This window comes from Juglans regia, chromosome 3 (assembly GCF_001411555.2).
Source record: "Juglans regia cultivar Chandler chromosome 3, Walnut 2.0, whole genome shotgun sequence".
NCBI classification, from domain to species: Eukaryota; Viridiplantae; Streptophyta; class Magnoliopsida; order Fagales; family Juglandaceae; genus Juglans; species Juglans regia.
This window is the reverse complement of record NC_049903.1, coordinates 3854538-3876066: the sequence shown is the minus strand read 5'-3', so window position 1 is coordinate 3876066 and position 21529 is coordinate 3854538. Positions and strand designations below refer to the sequence as shown.

At 37.8% G+C, this 21529-nt stretch overlaps 2 protein-coding genes across 4 annotated transcripts; both read left to right on the top strand.

The window, feature by feature from the left end:
• Positions 1-48: 48 nt before the first annotated feature.
• Positions 49-9652, top strand: LOC108988399. Of its 2 annotated transcripts, XM_018961652.2 has the most exons (15): positions 49-111; positions 205-306; positions 523-585; positions 740-810; positions 914-1011; positions 1237-1288; positions 1802-1894; positions 2344-2454; positions 2773-3070; positions 3430-3878; positions 4002-4111; positions 4833-4891; positions 4980-5167; positions 6077-6308; positions 9457-9652. In XM_018961652.2, exons 1-14 carry the CDS (start codon positions 66-68, stop codon positions 6263-6265), a joined length of 1929 nt encoding a protein of 642 aa, XP_018817197.1. In that variant the 5' UTR covers positions 49-65; the 3' UTR covers positions 6266-6308; positions 9457-9652. The 2 variants fall into 2 exon arrangements, with proteins under 2 accessions (XP_018817197.1, XP_018817195.1); XM_018961650.2 differs by lacking the exon at positions 9457-9652 and having other exon boundaries at positions 6077-6573.
• Positions 7604-19802, top strand: LOC108988402 (peptide chain release factor PrfB3, chloroplastic). 2 transcript variants are annotated; one of them, XM_018961656.2, is made up of 6 exons: positions 7604-7967; positions 9707-9924; positions 10374-10574; positions 16643-16852; positions 18316-18484; positions 19367-19802. In XM_018961656.2, exons 1-6 carry the CDS (start codon positions 7781-7783, stop codon positions 19636-19638), a joined length of 1257 nt encoding a protein of 418 aa, XP_018817201.1. In that variant the 5' UTR covers positions 7604-7780; the 3' UTR covers positions 19639-19802. The 2 variants fall into 2 exon arrangements, with proteins under 2 accessions (XP_018817201.1, XP_035544392.1); XM_035688499.1 differs by having other exon boundaries at positions 7880-7967; positions 9693-9924.
• Positions 19803-21529: the final 1727 nt, after the last annotated feature.

The window sequence follows — 21529 nt, the reverse complement described above, 5'->3', positions numbered from 1 at the left end:
TTAGCAGCAGGTGTACCTTGCGACTTGCGTCTTCACGCTTCCAAATGAAGAAACCAAACAGATCAATGGCGAAAAGAAAGAACTCTTCATCTTCCTCTCCAATCCCGATCGGTAAACCACAAACCGCGAGAACCTAACTAGAAATCAAATATTCCATTAACTGATTTATCATTTCTTTTACATTTCTATGTCTCTCACACTCAGGGAATTGCGAGGTCACTGTCGAAACAAGAAACTTCAGCTTCCAGTCGGACCCTAGCAGCCTTCAAATCTCAATCTCCAGAAGCGCAACAATCAAAATCTCAGGTACTCATTCAACCTATTACTGTTACAGTTCCACTGGCTTTGCGTTTTGTTTGGTTGCCGAGAATATGAATGAAAAATAAAGATTTGCTAGAATTCAATAAGGGATTGATTTATATAGCTTCTTCCTTTTATTCTCCTCCCTTTCTATTAGTAACCGTACAAAGAGTTAGAAGTGTTTTTTTTTTTTCCACTTATTTGGGTTGCTTTTTGAGGCAGTGATGGAAAACATGATTAGAAGGAATAGTAATGAGCTTGGGGCTTCGAAATGTGAAGAGAAAGGTACTTTATCTTCAATTATCATTGGAACGCAATAAAATTTCAATTGTGAATAGTTGTTGTTGATGTTTGGTCTTGAGATTTTTGGAGGTGTGGTATGTTAATTGTTGATAATTTGATAGATATTTGTTGAACATTTTTTTTCTGGCTTATTTAGAGGAGGGGGAGAAAGTTTTCTTGCTCCTCAATCCCAAGGATTCCGATAGCTGTACTAAATCGTATCTTCAGGTACATCTCTCGGTCGATGTTCACACACAGTTGTATCTTTTTTTGTTTGATTCTCAGAGCATCAAGTAATAACGGGTACACTCTTTATCAATCTGTCTTGCAGCATGTACTAAATATGTACATGAAGGAGCTTCCGGCTATGAACTATGCTGCTAATACTGGAAAGCAATCAATGTTCCTTGAACGATGTGTAACAAATGGGTATAAAATGCTCCCCATTGCATGCCAATACTGGTTTTGAAAGTCTCACCTCTCCTTGTAGTGTGAACTATGACTATCCTCATGGAATATATTTAACAACGTAATTGCATATGCTTTTGAAGTGTGTAGCCTCCGAAAATTTTGATATTAAGTTACATTCAAGGTCTGAGTGGCTTTCATAAAAAATTATCTTTTCATTCATGTTGTTTTTTTCTTTTTCTGCAGGAAGTATTGTACGCTGCTTTTGTTATCCAACTCTTTGGGAGATTCTGGAGAGGTAGGACTTCCATCCTTTTTTGTTCTGAACACGGTGTTGGTACTCTTTAATATTAACTTCAAGCCACGATTAATAATATATAGTGAAAAGGGTGTTAACTTGAGCCTCATAAACGGGTAATAGGAACAGCATCGTACTCATTAAACTTTGACACGGTATATATTGCACACATGTATCCATATCCACCTTTAGTGAACTCGGCTTTTTCTGTGTTATTATTATTTCCAGTCAAACATTCATTGATATTGTCTTGTATGGATAACCCTTTTACACAAGAATGAACTAAGTGCAAACAAAGAAGTATAGCCATAGAAGCTATTAAGGGCACAGCTATATAAACTGGAGGTATATCTACATGGTCTTTAGCTGTTCCTGATAAATCTTGCCTTTTCCCAGCACACCATGGAAACTTGCATCTTCTGTCAACAGAATTAACACCTATCGGTGGAGATATGGCCAGTTGCTTTATTATGTTGACCTAGTTTTTGGTTCTCTCCTATTGTAACTATGCAGGTTGTAGCTGCAATTACATATCAAATAGTCCCGGCTGATACTCAATATGCTGAGATCCCTCTTGCTGCTGTTAGTGCAATCTACCAACACAAGGTCTTTTGTTTTTTTATTTCTCTTTCATTGGCAGTTGGCATTCCATAACATTTTGTCGTTTGTCATGGTTCAAGGAGCCATTAGATGCAGGCCGTTAATCACCATGGGGAATGTATTTAACTATTTATACTTCAGAGGAACAATATCCACCATCTAATTTAAGGAAAATTTTTCATTTGCTTGGTTTCATATGATGGCAATGGAGAAATCAAAGCAAACACCTTTATCAAAACTGCCACACCAGGCAAGTTATGTACATAATGAAAAAATATGGATCTAAGAAGAGCATGGAACAAATGTTACTTTTATTTTATTTGAGTGGCTGTGTCTCATCAATATACCTCTAACTCCTCCCCTCCTCCCTTCTTATTCATTAACACTGTGCTTATCTTAGGAAACTTGGAAAGAAGTTTCTTTGTCAATTTAAATGACATCTCAACAATTTTCAGGGTTTTGGTCACCTCTTGTATGTAGAATTGAGAAGGCGACTCCAGAGTGTTGGTATTCGCACAATATTCTGCTGGGGAGACAAGGAATCTGAAGGGTTTTGGCATAAACAGGTAGTTAGTGACTACAGCTTGGAGCAAGACAAAGTCATAGACTCATAGGCATAGCTGCCCATTTTATTGATGATTAGTCTATATTTATCTTCTCCTATGAAATTTATGTTACAAAATGTTTTTTTTTTTTCATGAAAATGGACGCAGTTGTCTCAGCTATGTGTTTTTTTATTCTTCCCAAAACTTACACTTCTCTGAGAAGGAAGTTTCTTAAAATAATTTTAACTTGTGACAGTGAGATTGTCAGGTTACTTTTGTAAAACTTGTTTTTTGTTTTATTTCTAATTTGAGTTTTATGAAAATTGATTATAATTGCAGGGTTTTGTATCTATAGCTGAGGTAGACTCCAAGGGTAGAGCTCGTAGACTACCTATTAAAGCTGACATACGCAGAGCTTTATGCTTCCCTGGTGGTTCGACCCTCATGGTTTCTCATCTTAACAAAGAAATTTCAGATAGCCCTGCAGATTCTCTTAAATTGTGTTTGCCATTAAAGCCTCGTGAGACATGTTCATCATCTGCTTTTGGAGCTCAACAACTTCGACTTTCTAGATCTGAAAATCTTCCATCCGAAGGGATGAATGATGGGTTCCCAAGGGAAGACGAAAACTTAGTTGGTATGTTGAATTTAATTTATTCCAGTTCTGTGAAGATTTCTGGTGGTTTCTTATAACGGGAAATTGAACATAACAGTGATGTCTGGACATCCTATACGAGAAGATTCTGTTTTCTGTTTTATACAGATGCTTTGTTCCTTCCTCGGGATGGGAACCCTTATGAGAAAATACCAAGAAAGTCAATATGAGCACATACCTTAATAACCTTGTTGAAGTGCTTTAATATGTTTTGATATGGTTTTGAAGAACCACCTCATCTTCATTTGCTGTCGCAGTGCAGTTTATCAACCTTGACTTCTTCAAGAGGTTCTTAGATTTGGGATTCACTTGTGGTTCTAAGGACCTGGTTCCTTTTGCAGGAGCATACTGCAACAAGATGGCTGCTGGTGCAGAACTATCCAAGAAAGTAACTGATCCTAATGTAAAGCATTGTTCTTGTTCTACACAAGGTTCAAAGAGGAGGGTTTGGGAAGCCTCTTTATCTTCATTGAAGTCAAAAAAAGTAAAGGGTAGCCATTCAATTGACTGTCAAGTTGGTTCTAACTGCGGTTTAGCTTTAGGAGGTGATGAGAATGAATCTCGTTTTCGAGGATGTTCCTTGGACACTTCAAGTGACAAATATTTGACGAGAGCTACTCATAGTGCTCCTTTGAGTAGCAGTTGTGTGGAAAAAATTGTTGAAGAACATCAGTTGGTTAGTGTAATGCAAGAAGCGTCGGCCAGTGAAGATTTTAAGTCAAAGGGAGAATGCTTTAGAATCATGTTGATGAATATTGCTGATGATACTAAGAGAATTCATCTCACAAAGGTAAATCCAGCCTATTTATCTTGTTTGGCATAATCCAACATTGACATCATGGCGCATCCCTCTTGTCTTATTAAAAGAAAAAGGTTCTTCAGTGCTAGCTTATTTTGTTTTTTTGTTATACAGGTAATCGAAGACCTTGGCGGTGCTGTTATATGCGATGGAAATTTAGGCACACATGTTGTCACCGGAAAAGTGAGGAAAACACTGAATTTCTGCACTGCTCTGTGTTCAGGGTTAGTCTTATTGTCAAAAAGTGATGCCACTTGGATTTGCATTCTCTGCTTTCATTGACGAACTTTATTACATTTACTATCTCATGGGATTTGCAGTGAGTGGTTACCATGGACATTTCAGGCCACCCTTTTTTTGGACAAGATTTTGCATGCCTCAGTTATTCCATTTTATGGGGAACTATTGAAATTCTGAATGTGAACTAGCTGATTTTCCCTTTTTTCTTGATTCCCTTCTGCATATAAGTTTGTTCCTTTATATTTGGACACTCTGTCAGCACACAGTCTGAGTTTGATGATTGATAAGGTGAAGAGTATTGGTTTCTATATCTGGTATTAAATGAAGGACTGTTTTGGATATTATGTGACTTGTTTCTATTGATATCAACTAAATTGTCTAGAAAGAAAAGTACATTCTTCACAGACATGATAACTTAGAAGAAAGATGAAAGAAATTAAAAAAGTAATTTTAAGTTCCTATAAGCTATAAGAATGTGTTCCTTTGTGGTCGGTGTTGTTTTGAGGACTGATTTTTTGTTGCAATTTTCATAGCTCTGAAAAGTTTGGTGAATATTGTTCTTATAAAATATGGTTGTCTCGCCGTCATAGCTTATTTATCTTGCTTCTATTTCTCATGCTTTGACACAGTTTCGTTTGTTCACATGTATAAATAATCTTTTTGGTCACTCATAATGATTTTTATTGTTGATGATCTGTTATGCAGAGCTTGGATAGTCTCGCCTACTTGGTTGAAAGAAAGCTTCCGTGAAGGCAGATTTGTGGGTAAGTTAGGATGAATAATTACTTTTTGGCTTTTAATCATTATTTAAGCATTTTAATACATATTTTTTGGTTTTCCATCATTTATCAGATGAAATTCCCTACGTATTAAATGATGAAGAATACATGTTGAGGTACAGAGCTGAGCTAAAACATGCAGTTCTCAGAGCAAAAGCAAGTCCTCAGGCTTTGCTCAAAGGGTATTACGTTTGCATAGCGGCTCATGTTCAACCCCCTGCTAAGACTTTATCTGCAATTGTCAGGTCTGCTGGTGGAGAGGTATGTTCTAGGAAGCTCACAGTGTCCCGAGTGTTGATTATGCATGCATATGTTTGTAGTTGAAGGATTGTTTATGTAAGTCTACTTTAATCATATTTGTAGATTCTCTGTTGCAAGTACAGATGTATTCTAGGATTTGTAAAAGCTACCAAAAGAATAGGTCTGACAACATGCTTTCACTTTGAGGTTCATGCTTTAGATGAACCGATGATCTTTATGAAATTTAATGTCCACAAAAATGCTTATGGACAAACTAAAAGATATGACTAAATCTCTAACATTGCCAATAAGATTATTATTATTTTTTTTATAAGTAAGAATTTATATTGAATAGATTGAAACTAGGCAATTCCCAAGTATACAGGAAGTATACAAAGTGAGACACCTAATTACAATCTAATAAGCTGGAAAGAAGAAAGAAACTCATGAACCTTCCCACCCTTCATGAAAAAAGAATTTATCTTCATGAAAAAGTTCAAGCTCAAGTGATTTGCGCATATTGCAAGTCTGACATCGTAAGGTTCATTTCTTCCTCATTGTTCTTAGTTTGGTTGGTTTAGACCGATATACTTCTGATTGCTTGGAGCTCGAGCCTTAGTAATCATCACCGTTCAAGTTTTGTTTTCCAGATATTGTGTTCTTTCTTTTTTTGGTTTAGAGTACTATGCGTTGGTCCTAAGCATTTAAATAATGCTACATGCTAGCGTGTCTAGAGACATACGCTTGCATATGTCTGGTACGTGCATGTAAATGAACAGTGAATATCCGCTCTGTGCTTGTGTTGGGCTGCAGCAATTGAAATTAGATATAAAGTGGTGTCTTTATGTAAACAGACCTTGGGGGAGGGTGCTTTATTGATACATAACAAATGCCATTATTTACTGATTATTTTGATTAAAAAAAAAATAGATCATTCGTGGACTGGAGGAAGTGAATGAAGCATCAAGAACAATCTTTGTGGCATGCGAGGAAGACATGGATGAAGCACTGTTGGCTGTGAAGAAAGGGATTTGGACTTTCAGTAGTGACTGGTTAATGAACTGTGTCATGAGACAAGAGCTCGACCTGCAGGCCCCCCAATTTGCAGAGTCCCTCTAACTACGCTTTCATGAGTTGTGTGGAGATCCAAGTTTATTTCAACGTAAATCCTCTCTCTCTCTCTCTCTCTATACATATATATATATATATAATATATAGGTAACTTATTCAAAGCCTGCTCACTGTCCCAAGAGAACATAAGACAAGAAGGTTGGCTGGAAAGTTCGAAGAAAACAGGTTATTGTGAAGGCAGATGTTCAAGTTAGACTTATTGATTGATATCACAAAATTTTGTTATTGTGAAGGCAACATAATTGCTATTAGTACGTGCTTGAGTATATATTTCTTTACCAAAATATTACTCACTCCACCGTTACTCTATTTACTAAGAAAAATGATAAAAACAGGTTACGTTTCATTTCACGGTATTTGAGGCGATCTATTTGGGTTCCTCAAGTATTTGTTAACAGAAAAATTTAATCGTAAGCGATTTTGCGCATTAATATACGTATCCATTCAATATGATTAGTCAAAAAGTAGATTTTATTGAAAATAATATTAATTTAAATTTAAAATATAAAGATAATAATATTAATACATATATTAGTGTGCAAATTTACTTATCCATAGCAAAACTTTTTGTTAACTGTGTGGTTGAAACAAGTACTACTGTCTGGTACTTAGATTAGTACGGCTGATCCAAAGGTCTCATTGTTTCCGTTAGCCCCAACCCTCGATGATAGGAAAGCCTTGTGTCGAGCCCAAAGGCTTGGCTTCCCACGGGCCTATGTATATTCATTCATAAATTGATTGCCAATTAGGGTCAGAAATAATCGTATTTATATTTATTACATTTTAAATGATGGCCTGTCATGTCATCTGATTATTTCGTAATTATTCTATGAATCTTAATTAAATTTATGAATAAAATGATGGTCTGTCATGTTTTTTGATTATTTCCTAATTACTCTATGAATCTTGATCATATTCATTACATTGTATAGCTGGACTTACAAATAAGGAAATAAAGCTATATATGTCTACTATTTTAAATAGATAATTATTTAAAATTCTGATATGATTAATAAAAAACAACCTAATTATTTAAAATTCTGATATGATTAATTTAATAAAAAACAACGTTCCCTTTTATTAATTTATTAGCAAATATTATATATAGTCTTAGAGTGTACAGTCGCTGTATATTTTATTTGAAAAAAAGTGGAAGTTATTATTAAAAAAATAAAATTTTTTTTTATGTGAATATAAGATTTATCTATTTTTTTTAAAAGAAGAATATAGTACATAAAAAGTGCACACTTCAAACATATATAATTGACGCCTAGATGCGTAGCTATAAGCCATGTAAATGCTTACAAAGCCGGAAAAAAGACACTCCGTTACACTCGGTAAAGGATAAGAGATGTTCAAGATTGAGACGTGGATGCCCCCAGCCCATGTCTACCTCTCCGTACTCGAACGCTACATTACATAGCTCGATCGTGGACCTTTGGCATCCCCATTCCATTTCGGAAGAAAGTCTCGCCCGCTTCGTCATTCGTTCTCTTTCTAATTATGGCCAAAATGTGGGCAGAGTCCGTCTGCGTTAGTAAAGCCACTTCTTCGGCTGCACTTGGCTCAACATGGGAAACCTCTTCTTCAAGAATGACCCATCCACGGTCGGATATTCAGCTTTTTTCGTATGCCCCAATTCGAGCTTCTCATTCCGTGGATGACAACAACAAGGCCTACAAACAACTTGGTCTGCTCTTATTTCTTCTTCTTCTCTCTTTCTCTCTAGTTCCCCACACACACACACACACAGAGTCCTATTTATGTAGATATGTGAGTGTATGCGCCAAGGATTTTTTAACTTTTGTTTATGTTCTTGGCGCCGAGTTTTGGAATTGGTAGTGTCGCTTCTTTCGCAATTCTCTGTGAGAATTTAAATAGAAAACTGGGCGGGGCCGACTGTAATGTAATTTAGATGGGTTTCTGGCAACATGTCATACTTTAGATAGGTTTCTGCTTAAACTTCAACTGTTTGAGACATTTACTCCATTAACATTTGTTTACGCCTGGTTTGGTTTTAAGAGCTGGTGAAGTATTGGAAGTTCGGCGTATTCATCTATCTATTTCAGAAGGAAACTTTTCGATGAGAGTTTGGACCATTCCTTTTGATGAGCGAAGTAACTTTTGTTGTTTTTCTTTTCCCTTTTGGAGCTGCTTTCGTCGGTTTTAAAAGCCACGAGAGCTATTGTTCTAGCTCCTATGAGCAAGAATGTTGTTTCCAATATGCTAATGGAGCGGTACCTAGCAAAACTCAACGTTTAAAATTTTTCTAAGGCAAATATTTGCTAATGTCTTACTTGATTTAATTATTTGTTATTTGATAAACTGCAGGATCGTCTGCGTTACTTTCATCAATAACTCAATGAACCTTAGCGTTAGTTGTTTTTTTTATAAGTCTTAGCGTTAGTTAACATGTCAAATGTTATGATTCTCCTTCGTAAGATCATGATAAAGTCCCCTTTACTTGATATTATATTAGTATAGTGCTAGCGTGCTACAACTAGCATAGTCTATGCTGTCGTGTTTGACATTTGCAATGAGATATGTATTTTTTTAAAGGTGATGGCGCATGGATGATAGTATTATGCGATTTACTTAAATGAGTGGACATCGATACTGAACTGAAGACTTGTTCTAACCAGAAAATTGAAAGGTTAAAAATTGCAGGGCGAAATGTGGTAGTATCCTGTGCTATGACTGTATTCTATCATGAACTTGGATTCCCAAATTTTCTATTCACACCTACAGTGGTATTTAGTTGCTTCAATCAACTACTTCGCTCACACATGTAATTCAGTGGCCAATAATATCATGCCTTGTGGGCAATAAAATTCCAAACATCTGCTTTGCATTATCATTATCCTTATAATTATGAAAGGAATCTATAATCTATTGAGAGTTATAAAACAAATGACAAGAAAATGAGAGGCCGTATGAATGTATCATCCTCCACATCCAAGTGGATGGAGCTATTGAGAGAGGCCGTATAATCCTCATCCAAATTGACATCAATACTTTACATCGTAATGAATGTTGCGGTATCATTATTCTTATGGTGTAAAGTATTATTTGTAAATATACCCATATATTTGCGCTGTATGTTCCCTTTGCTAACCAGGTTCTTGAGTCTCCCATGGGAAAATAACTGCTCTTTTCACTTGTGTGTGGCGGTCAGGTAGTGTGGGTTTGGTGTGTGCACATTTGTGGATTGGTAAATTCCAACACATTGATTTTACAAAAGAAAAATGGCTCTTGAAAGTAGATTTTCAACTGTTGTTGCCACTTCCGCAAAGCCAGTGAATTGATCAGAAATAGATTCTTTGCTACCCGGGTGATGATTTGTTTATAGTGTAATATCTCATTGCTGTATATATTTGCTTCTTTCTAGGATTGAAACTGACTCTGATACTTATAGTACTTTTTTTAAAGGCTTGTCTTCATTGAAAAAGAAGATTGAAGATGCAGTAATTCGTGCTGAGATGTTCACACCAACTGCCCTGGAAGTTGAGGAAGCGAGATGGAGCAAGCAGGAAGAAATGATACGTGACTCTAACCTCTGGGATGATCCAGCTAGATCTGATAGAATTCTAGTCAAGTTAGCTGATGTTGCTAAAGTGGTTGATTCTCTCAAAGACCTGACATTTAAGGTGATGTACAAGTGCTGTTTTCAGTGGAGTTTAAACAAAAGAAATGTTTTACTTTATAGAGATTTACATGGAGTTGCAATCATCCGTTGGTTGGGTGAATGATGATGAATCATTGGAGACTGAAGTGCATATTTTTGTCCTGAAACCAGCAGGTTTCATTACCCTAATTTGTCCCACATTGATATGAAGGAATAAAGACATGGAATCTTCATTATATGGGTGCAATATCCGTTTACTTTGAATTAAACAGCTTCTGTTGTACCAATCAATTAGAATTTTGTTTATTAAATGTGTGTGGGTCCGCAAATGTTAAAAGTTGACCTTTCTCCTCAAAGATATCTTGGAGCAAAAACTTTTTCAAATGCACAATTTGCTTCATTTATGTATTTTTCTTTTCTAGAGCAAGATGCAGATTGCGACAAGTATGTGATTTATAGCTATTTCTGCAGGCAGAAGAAGCGAAGCTGATCACAGAGTTGGCTGATATGAATGACATCAACTGTGGGCTATTTAGGCAAGCATATAATGCATCTTTAGATGTTAGCAAGTTTTTGGATCATTACAGGATGTCCAAGCTTCTTAAGGAGCCATATGACTTGGAGGGAGCATGTGTAATTATTAATGCTGGATCTGGAGGGATTTACCCTAAGGTTTGAGAAATCACGTTTTGCTTTCTCTCTCTGTTTTTTGTTTTCTCTTTACTTTGAGTGCCTTCCATGTTCCTACCTTGCTTCTGTATATATTAACTTTTGAAGTGGCTATTTTAAATCCAATGCATGTTATAACTTATGTTTCACTCCTGAAACTCCACAAAATTGTTTGAGTTCATTCTGCTTCTGTAAGCACGGAAGCTAAAAAGAAGTTGAATTGTAAATCCTTGGTTCTTTTGACATTAGCTCTATAATTCTCATGATGTAGACATATGGCCTTAATTAATAAATTCCTTTACCTGCTTCAGAATAGAGCTATAATTCTGAGAATATATGCTGCAGCGGAATTGATGGTGTCAGGTGTAACCATACCTGACACCACCAATTAGTGGTGTCAGGTGTAACCATACCTGAGGACGTGCAGCGGAATGGTGTGGCAGAAAGCAGTTTGGCGGGGCTAAATGAGGAAAGTATTTTGAAGATGTTAACGGGATTGGAGGAGAAGATCGGCATTGTGCTAGATGAAATAAATCATCTAAAACGCTGTGTTAAAGGCAAGGAGGTGATGGGCCGAATTGGTGGGCCTGGTATGGGGCTGAGCAGAACAATGGGCTTGGGCAAGGGTCAGACTTCAGGCCCTGTGAAGGTCTGGAGGGCAGTGGAGAAAGCCGGGTCGGGGAAGGGTCTCGGATCCGTGATATCGGACCAGGGAAAGAGAGTGCCGCCGATAACCTCATTACCGGCAACCATGCCGGCACAGAAGTGGCCGACAACCTCGGTCGACCCCTCTGGTGAGATGGGAAACGAGATCCGCCTCGGATCCGAGATTTCGGACCAGAGCCAGGATGCTTCTGTGGAGCCGATAAATGGATTATCGGCAACCCTGCCGGCACAGAAGCTGCCGACACACTCGGACGACTATTCAGGTGAGGCGGCGAAGGAGGTCCGACGGGAAGGGACAGAGGAGGGGGAGTTTCTGGCGTTAGAGAGTGCGTCTGCGTCTTTGTCTTCAGAGCTATTGTTGGGAAATGTATTCTCGGAATTTTGTGTGGTGGACGAAGCTCCAGAAGAAGGGCATGAGCAGTCTGGGTTGAGGGATAGAGAGCTGCATCGTTGTGGGGAGATGCTTTCGCGGGACAGCAACGTGATTCAGAGTGGTCTTCCACTTTTGGTGAGGAGCAGTTCTGATGAGTTAGTTGATGGGGTTGATTCTCTTATTAATAATATGGGTGTAAATGGTGAAACAAATAAACTGATGGTTTCGGTGATTCCCAAGAACAGTATTGGGGAAGAGGGGACTCTTACTCCTTTATGTACACTCCCTCCCAGTGATTATAGGAGTTATTCGACGCATTGGATTTTTAAAAAGGTAGAGGAGTTATAGAAAATATTCGGGGTTTCTTTTGGAGGTTATGAGGAACAATTTATGGCCCTTTTAGTGGCTATTGAAGCTAGCCGTTCAAAATCAGCCTCAATGCAAGATAGGGAACTTAAACGCCTAACATGCTCCATCAATTACGATGTCAAGGAGGGGAGTAGTGGAAGGGTTAGATCAAAAGGGAGGGGTAAGTTAAGTTTTAATGAAGCCTAAGCTCGTTTCTTGGAATGTAAGGGGTCTCAATAATAGGGAAAAACGCCTTCGGATCAAAGCTCTATTGAGACTATGGAAGGGAGATGTGATATGCTTGCAAGAAACAAAGTTGGGTCTTATTGATAGAAGTATTGTGCGTAGTATTTGGGGATGCCCTTATTTGGGTTGGTCTTATTTAGCCTCTCAGGGAGCATCAGGTGGAGTATTATTAATGTGGGATAAAAGAGTGGTTGAGGAGATTGAGGAATGTGTTGGAGAGTTTTCGGTTTCGGTGTTGTTTAAAAATGTGAGTGATGGGTGGATTTGGACTTTTGCAGGGTCTTATGGTCCTAACATAGATAGTGATAGACGACGGTTGTGGGAGGAGTTGGCGGGAATACACTCTTTATGGGATGTGCCGTGGTGTATGGGGGGTGATTTTAACATTATTCGCTTTCCTAGTGAACGATCGGGGCATCATCGACACACTTTGGCCATGGCGGAATTCTCTGAGTTCATCTTTGATATGGATCTTATGGACCTCCCCTTGGTGGGTGGTGAGTTTACTTGGTCTAATGGCCGTGTTTGGTCGAAATTGGATAGATTTCTTGTCTCGCCATTATGGGAAGCACACTACCCAGAAGTTAGCCAGAAAAGGTTAGCTAGAGTCAGTTCAGACCATTTTCCCATCCTTTTAGATTGTGGTGGTATTCAAGGGGGTCGCCGGTACTTCAAGTTTGAGAATATGTGGCTTAAGGTAAACGGGTTTGTAGAGATGGTGAGAAATTGGTGGACTTCATACCAGTTTAGCGGCACTCCGAGTTTTATTCTTGCAGGTAAGATGAAGGCTCTAAAGCAAGACCTGAAGAAATGGAACTTGGAAGTTTTTGGTCATATTGACAATCAGAAGTCTATTTTGTTGGAGGAGTTGCAGGAGTTGGAGGGTAAGGAATTATTGGGAAGGGCCTCGGAGGAGGAGTTATTGAGAAAAGTGACGGTTGTGGCAGAATTGGAAAGGGTTTTGCTGTTAGAAGAGACTTCATGGCGTCAAAAATCCAGAGCCCTCTGGTTGAAAGAGGGTGATAGGTGTACGAAGTTTTTCCACAAAATGGCTAATTCTCATCGACGCAATAATGCGATTGAGTTGTTACATTCAGGTACACAGGAGCTATCTTCTTCGGCTGATCTAGAAAGTCACATTGCACATTATTATGAGACTCTACTTACCGAACCAGCAACTTGGAGGCCGAAGCTTGATGACTTACCGTTTGAGACAATTGATTCACAGCTGGTTAATGTATTGGAGAGACCTTTTGTGGAAGATGAGATCTTCAAGGTCATATCTGGTATGGTTAAGGACAAAGCGCCGGGCCCGGATGGTTTTTCAATGGGTTTCTTTCAAACTTGTTGGGATGTGGTGAAAGGTGATGTCTTGCGGGTGTTCAGTGAATTTCATGCTTATCAAAAGCTTGAAAAATCACTTAATGCGACTTTTATCGCACTCATTCCAAAGAAAAGTGGGGCGTCGAATATTGAGGATTTTCGTCCAATAAGTTTGATTAGCAGTGTCTATAAGATTATTTCAAAGGTCCTTGCTAACCGGCTCAGTCTAGTGCTGGAAAATATTATCTCCAAGCCCCAGAATGCTTTTATTCATGGGAGATATATACTTGATTCGGTGCTCATTGCAAATGAGTGTTTGGATGCTAGGTTGAGGGAGGGAAGTCCAGGTATTCTTTGCAAGCTAGACATGGAGAAGGCTTATGACCATGTGAACTGGGATTTCCTTTTGTATTTATTGAAGAGGTGTGGCTTTGGAGATAGGTGGATTTCCTGGATGCGTTTTTGCATTTCAACGGCCCGGTTTTCAGTGTTAGTTAATGGCACTCCTGCAGGTTTTTTTTATAGTTCGAGGGGTTTGCGACAGGGTGATCCTTTATCTCCCTTTCTTTTTGTCATAGTTATGGAGGTGCTGAGCAAGATGTTGCAGGCTACTGTTAGTGGGGGTTTCTTATCTGGTTTTCAGGTGGGAAATGGCTCTGGTAGCTCTTGTATCATTTCACATCTTTTCGCAGACGACACTCTGTTGTTTTGTGAAGCGGATAGGAGTCAGGTCCAAACTTTGCGTGCATTATTACTTTGTTTTGAAGCAGTATCAGGACTCAAGGTGAATCTTGACAAGTCTGAGATGGTACTGGTGGGGGTGGTCCCTAATATACGCAATCTAGCTAGTCTTTTGGGTTGCAGGGTGTCCTCGTTCCCAATGAAATACCTGGGCTTTCCGCTAGGTGCTACTTTCAAGAGTAGAACTATGTGGGATGGGGTGGTCGAAAAGATAGAAAAAAGGTTGGCTGGATGGAAAAGGGTGTATCTTTCGAAAGGGGGTCGTCTCACTCTTATCAAGAGTACCCTTACAAATCTTCCCACTTATTTTTTATCCCTTTTTCCTATGCCTGTTGGGGTGGTGAATAGAATCGAGAAACTATTCAAGGCATTTTTATGGGGAGGCTTAGGGGAGGAGAAGAAAGTTCATTTGGTTAATTGGAAGTCAGTATGTTCTCCAGTTGAGTATGGGGGGTTGGGTGTGTGTAATTTGAGAACTTTTAATAAAGTGTTGTTGGGGAAATGGCTTTGGAGATATCATATGGAAGAGGGTTCTTTGTGGAGGGAAATAATAGATGCTAAACATGGAGTTGATTGGGGTGGTTGGTGTTCTAAAGAAGTGAGAGGGGGGCATGGAGTGGGGCTATGGAAGTTTATAAGAAAGGGGTGAATTATTTTCGTAAATCATATCCGTTTTGTCGCAGGCGAGGGTAACCGAATCAGTTTTTGGCGAGATGTGTGGTGTGGAGAGCACGCATTGGAAAGGGTGTTTCCAGCTTTATATCGTATTGCAGTTAACAAGGACGTGTCTGTGGCGGAAGTGCGATTATTTGCACATGGCTCGCATCAATGGAATATTCTGTTTAATAGAGATATTCATGATTGTGAATTATCTATGGTTTCAGATTTTTTCAGCTTGTTACATTCTTTTGGGTCTACTATGGCACAACAAGACAGCTTGAAATGGAGGCTCCAGGATCATAAGAAATTCTCAGTAAAAGCGTATTATAAAATTCTGATTTCTCAGGATCACACCTCATTCCCATGGAGGAACATTTGGAGGTCTCGAGTGCCTTCTAGAGTTGCTTTTTTTGTTTGGAATGCTGCCCTTGGGAAGATCTTAACCACGGATAACTTGAGGAAAAGAGGATGTGTTGTATTGGATTGGTGCTACATGTGTAGGAAGAATGGAGAATCGGTAGATCATCTTTTACTACATTGTGATGTAGCAAGAGGGCTATGGGATGAGATTTTTCGACGGGTCGGGGTGGCTTGGGTAATGCCTAGGAGAGTGGTGGAGCTCATGGGTTGTTGGAGAAAATTGCAGGGCAGTCATCAAGTGGCAGCAGTTTGGAGAATGATTCCGTTGTGTATCATGTGGTGTATTTGGACGGAACGGAATATGCGCTGCTTCGAAGACAAGGAACGAACAATGTTGGAGCTGAAGAATTATTTTATGCACACTTTATTGCTTTGGTTTTCAGCTATTGTATTAAATGGGGATGATATACATGAATTCCTATCTTTAGTTTAACACTCGTAGAATGTATCTAGGTGTTCAAATGTATACTTCCGGTGTACTAGGTATATGCCTATTTCATTCACATCAATAAAGTTTATATCTTACTTATAAAAAAAAAAAGAATATATGCTGCTGCTTCTAGAAACAGCTCATTTTCAAATCTTCCTGTATACTCGGGTTGCACCCCATTGCACTTTGAATAGAACTTAAGTTACTTATAAAAAAGTTCCTCCTGTGTACTTGGGCATTGCCTAGTTTCATTCTATTCAATAAAGCTATCTATTTACTTATAAAAAAAAAAAAAAGTTCCTACTTTTCATTTTTCTTATAGACAAAAAAAAGTTCCTATTTAGACTGAAAGTATATAGTCTTGTCATCAGTCCCTATTGAGCTTTTGTATATCTAACTCTGTCAGAAATTGAGGTTTCAATTTAGGATAATGTAAAAGCTATGATTATGCTTTTCTGTTATGGTTGTGGCTGTTTTTGTTATTATTTCATATTGATATTTGCTACTAAGGCCCCACATTTGGGATGGACTCTAGAGAGTCTTGGTGCTTGTCCTCTCCTTAAGTCATGCCATTGCCTAACTTTACAAGGATGTCATTCTAGTTCTACCCTACTGAAAGTGTGAAACTATTCTTTATATATCTAATTTATCTATCTATATATATATATATATATATATATAAGTAAGAATACAATTTTATGCGAATGAACAATAGGCCCAAAGGATGAAACCATTCTTTGGGAGTTGATGGAGCTATATAGTTCCTATGATACATTTGTAGAGTAGAGCTGTTGATAGACCCTTATGTGATCCATAATCATACTTTCCTCTCTCCGAATTCACTTTTCATATATGCAAATATAGATCTGGGCAGAACAACTCCTAAGCATGTATGCCAAGTGGGCCAAAAAGCAAGGTTACAAAGGAAGGGTAGTTGAGAAGTGTTCTTCAAAGAATGGTGGCATCAAGTCGGCCATGATAGAGTTTGAATCTGAGTGTGCTTATGGCTATCTTTCAGGGGAGAGGGGTGTTCACTCTCTGATAGGTTCTCAGAATGGATGTATTCTGCGTGAGGTATGACTACCATTTCCTTTTCTGACCTACTTATAACAGAAAAAATTAAAACTTCTCTTATTTGCTTTTGGGCTAGAACAAATAGAGAGAAAAAAATCCCCCCATTTTTTATTATTTGATATCATTTGTTTTTTTTCATTTTGGAGGTTGAGTGGATGGGATTTTTAATCGGTTATGTTTTGGACCCAAACTTTTTACTGTTTATCACTTCTCTGGCATTGCTTTGTGGTAGGAATTTCTTATGCATAGGACCATAGATTTCAGGACCCTCCTGATTTTCTTCAACCGTATTTAGAGTGTCTTATTGGATCATATGCCCATCCCTGAAATACAGGTGGTATGTGGAAAAGAGCAGTGCTACTCTGCCGCCTGAGTAGCACTGCTCATTGTTACCGCTAGTTGCTTTTGTAACTTTTTTTTTTTCATATTTCTATTCACATTTTTTTAATATATTTTAATATTTTTAAAAATTAAAAAATACACCAATACACTTAAAATTACTTCCTTAATCACTAAGTAAAAAAAAAAAAAAAAAAATTTATCAAGCGGTACATTTGAGCGGTACAACTTGGGAGGCAAAATAGCTTTTTCCTTGTGGAAAATAGATTTAGAGCTACACACTAGTTGCTCAAATCTGTCCATCTACAATTCTACTTCTCATTTTTATTCTCATTGAGTTCATTTGTCAATGTCTAAGCATAACATTTGGGATGTTACTTATGTTGTAACCTTGGTTGGTTTATCTGAAGATAAAGAGTGAATCACAGAATATCACTTCTGTAAAAACAAATAGTTGGAGAGTAAGCACTACACACAGACACACACTTAAGGAGAGTAGATCCTTGATTTTCATACCGCATACCTTTTTTGACCAGGTAAGGAAATGGTTTCTATAACAAATAATATTCAGAAATTCTTTCTTAACAAGTCGTCGTACTCTAGGGTTTGCAACAAAGATTCACGGGCATTATCACACGCACAAAAAGCATCTTTGTGGGTGTTATATAGAAAATTTTTCAGAGTACCTTATTAATACAAACCAATATTCAGCAAAAGTCAGAATTGCACTTTACCACCATATGTTTTAGATGCTACCTAGCTATCTGAAGGACAGCTATGCTCAACATTAGTTCAAGATCTTGTGAAATACTTTTATAAATTACACGTTTAACTTTATAAGGAAGCTATTTGAAATTTTGGTACACTGTTGGTCAAAACTACCCTTGAAATGAGCTATTTGGCCTTCTCTCTCTTTCTCCTTCTCCAATTGATGAATAAAATATAATACTTGGATTGGTTTTTTTCTAAAAGATGCATGTCACAGATATGTTCAAATGGGATGACATATTTTCCTGAGTGCTGAATGTAATCATCATCATTCAGTAATTTCTTATGTCCTTATATCCAGCTTAGTTGATCAACTTTCACTAAACTGTTCCATTTTCAAAACTGAAATATCACAGGCTTCTGCAGTATGTGTGGACATTGTTCCCCTCTTTCTCAAAACAACTTATGACTTGCAAATCGATGATGTGGATTTGGTTGTTTCATCATCCTCAATAGATCAAAGTGGAACTGAACCAGCCATTTGCATTCAGCATATTCCTACCGGAATAAAAGTTCAATCCTCAGGTTTTTATTTATTTTGTCCTTTTATTTATTTATTTATATTGCTGAGTATCCTCAGGTACTTATAGTTTACTAACTGTCATAATAAACTAATCTTCTTCTTACAATATTAGAGGCAACGAGCTAACACTTAAGATTCACATGCGCACACAAACACCCAGAGGAGTGCAGGATGGGAATTAATTTTGCTAACTACTAACTTAGTTCATACTAGAAATTGTGGGTCTGAAAATGACTAGTACTGCCATACTAGGAACTTGAAGCTGGAGTAGATGATTTGTACGGTCATGCTTAGTTAAATATATTTGTTTCCTCAAGTTTTTCAGAGAGGAATTTAGAAGTGTCCCAAGTCAGCCAGCAAACAAGTTTTACACTTGAGGTTGCTTCTCTAACTTGCTTTTAAAGAGTTCTTCAGAATCTTGCCTCTTGCCTACTATATGCAGCATAACTGCTTGTAAGAATAGTATTGGTTAGCAACACAAGGAAAAAGGTGATTAACACAAGCTCGTTGCAAACTGTAGGTAGCAGAATGCAGCAATATTATTTTTCTTTGTTCCCGTCAACCATCAGTTACATTCAGAATTCTTATGGGTTTTTTTTTTTTTGGGGTTCAGGAAGGGACCAGAATAGAAGGCATTATGTTACATGGGGTGGCAATCAAAAATTAAGAAAATAAATAGAAAACAGTCTAAAAATAGGCATCTCATGGTTGCTAGTGCTGTAACCTTGAAATAAAGCCAGGTTCAAACCTACGTAAAGGTTTACACCAATTCTCTTTTGTTATAGGGAAACTTTTGGTTGACACTTTTAACATGACTTTACGAAGTAGATTGATTTTCGTATCTGTGGATGCTCCTCAGCAGACTCCCTCTAATTTACTTGCAGCCGAGAGGAGCCGCTTTGCGAATAAAATCAAGGCCCTTAATCGATTGAAAGCCAAGCTTCTTGTAATAGCAAGGGAGCAAGGAGTGTCCAGTGTAACTAGCATAAAGAGAGATGCCATTGTCAAGTTATGGCAAAAGGAAACTCGAAGGTATGTGTCTCATCCATTCAAGCTAGTACAAGATGTGAAAACGGGCATTGAATTGTCTGACCTGGATTCTGTTTTGGATGGAAATATTGAACCTTTTATTGAAGCTCATATCAATATGAGATAGTCATGTGCTGTTTTTTCATTTTTTATTATTACAAGTCAGCCAGTCATGTGATATGATCTGAATCCACCCCTTTTCAATTGATCAATTAGTCATCTGAGATATCTGAACCCGTGATGCTTTACTTTCTCTATACTTTAATTGAGTTGCTATATTTTCTGTTATAATAGTGCTATTTTTTAAATCCAGAAGTACTGACATCTTGATTTGGCAACTTAAGCTTATCTTCATGTGTAAATGGTGTCCGCCTATTTCCAGGAAGGATTGTGACTCAAAACTGATCTATAACCAGTTTGTTCACTTTCATCATGCTATGGCTATTCATATGTCAATTTTCTTTTATCCTTGCAATTAAACATGTTTCAAGCTTATTGGCTAGCATATCAGCACCAGTTGATAGGATCATTTTTGAGCTGCAGAAATGGTTTACTGACCAGTCTCCTACTATCATTGACATTAGTATCCAGCATTAAAAGACCAAGCATCTTCCGAAACTATAATGGATTGCAGCTTAAATGAAAAAAATAAGAGGTTGAGAAATAGAACTAAGAACTAGTGCTAGAGCTGGTGCTTGGTTGTCACAAAATGCACTAGTCCGTATGCAGGCGTGTCATGTGTGTACATGCATGCATGCGCGCGCGCACACATATATAAACCCGATAATACATTCTAATGGTGACAACGGGGGATTTGCTCAACCCTTTGATTAGTCCAAAGTACAACTTGATACTTTCGCACACGTGAATTCGTGGGTTTGGGTATAGAATTATATTACGACAGACTTGCAAACGTATTTTAAACGGGATCATCTTTCAATATTTGAGTGGGATTTATTTTATGAATTATGCAACCCCATTATGTCTGTCTGCCAAGAAAAATAATAATAATAATAATTATAATAAATCGCTTACAGTTGCATTTGACTGATAAAGTTTTTAAAAGTGGGAAAAAAATGTACTCATGGTCGGAGAGTGGAATCTTTTTCTTCTTTTATCAAATAATAAGATGGGTTATTATTTTTTTTTAATCCCAATAGATCTTTTTTAAAAAAGAAAAAATCTACGCAACAGAGACTTATAAATAATTTTTATAATACTTTATACAACAATATTTTAAAATAAATTGTATAAAATAATATCATTTTATAAATATATATTATGAAATAAGTTGTGAGGACATCATTATTCGTGAACTCTGGAACACATCTTTTGGTAGCGTTATAGACAAGGTATGGGTGGGTGGGCGTATTGGAGTAGGCCCGGACCTACAACTGGGTGCTCGTTGGTAATCGGATTTTGACCTGCATTCTCTTGTGATGGCACCCAAATATAAGTCCTTTGTTTCAGCCTAAACCTCACACCAAACCTTTTATCACTTTGCCATTAAAAAGTACAAAGGGAACGCACGAATCTTGATGCTGCACTTGGTACGGTTGTTGGGAATGCATTCCTGTGCACATGCATCTATCCATACTGACCAACTCAACACATCTTTAGCTGTACCATGTCAATGCCTGACAGCAAGTTCCCCATATTAACTAATACTTGGTTTCATGCATATGCGAAAAAGGCTGATTTCGTGCCAATGCCACCTGGAACATGTTCCATGTGGGGGGGATGGCCTAGGAAGAACAACAAAAATGATGAGTAGTTTTATATAAGCATGTGTTGCGTGCGGTTCACAAATTTGTAGTTTATTATGTATAAGCATGAAAACCCGAGATTTGGAATTGTAAAACTCACAAATCCCACCAACGTGTTGGATGGTGGGATGATTAAACAAATCCCACCAACCTGGGTTCCATTCTATACTTCAACATATTCTTGTTAAAAACAATCAATCCTTGAACCTGATTCCCACCAAGTTCGGGTCAACTTCCAAATACAGCAAAACT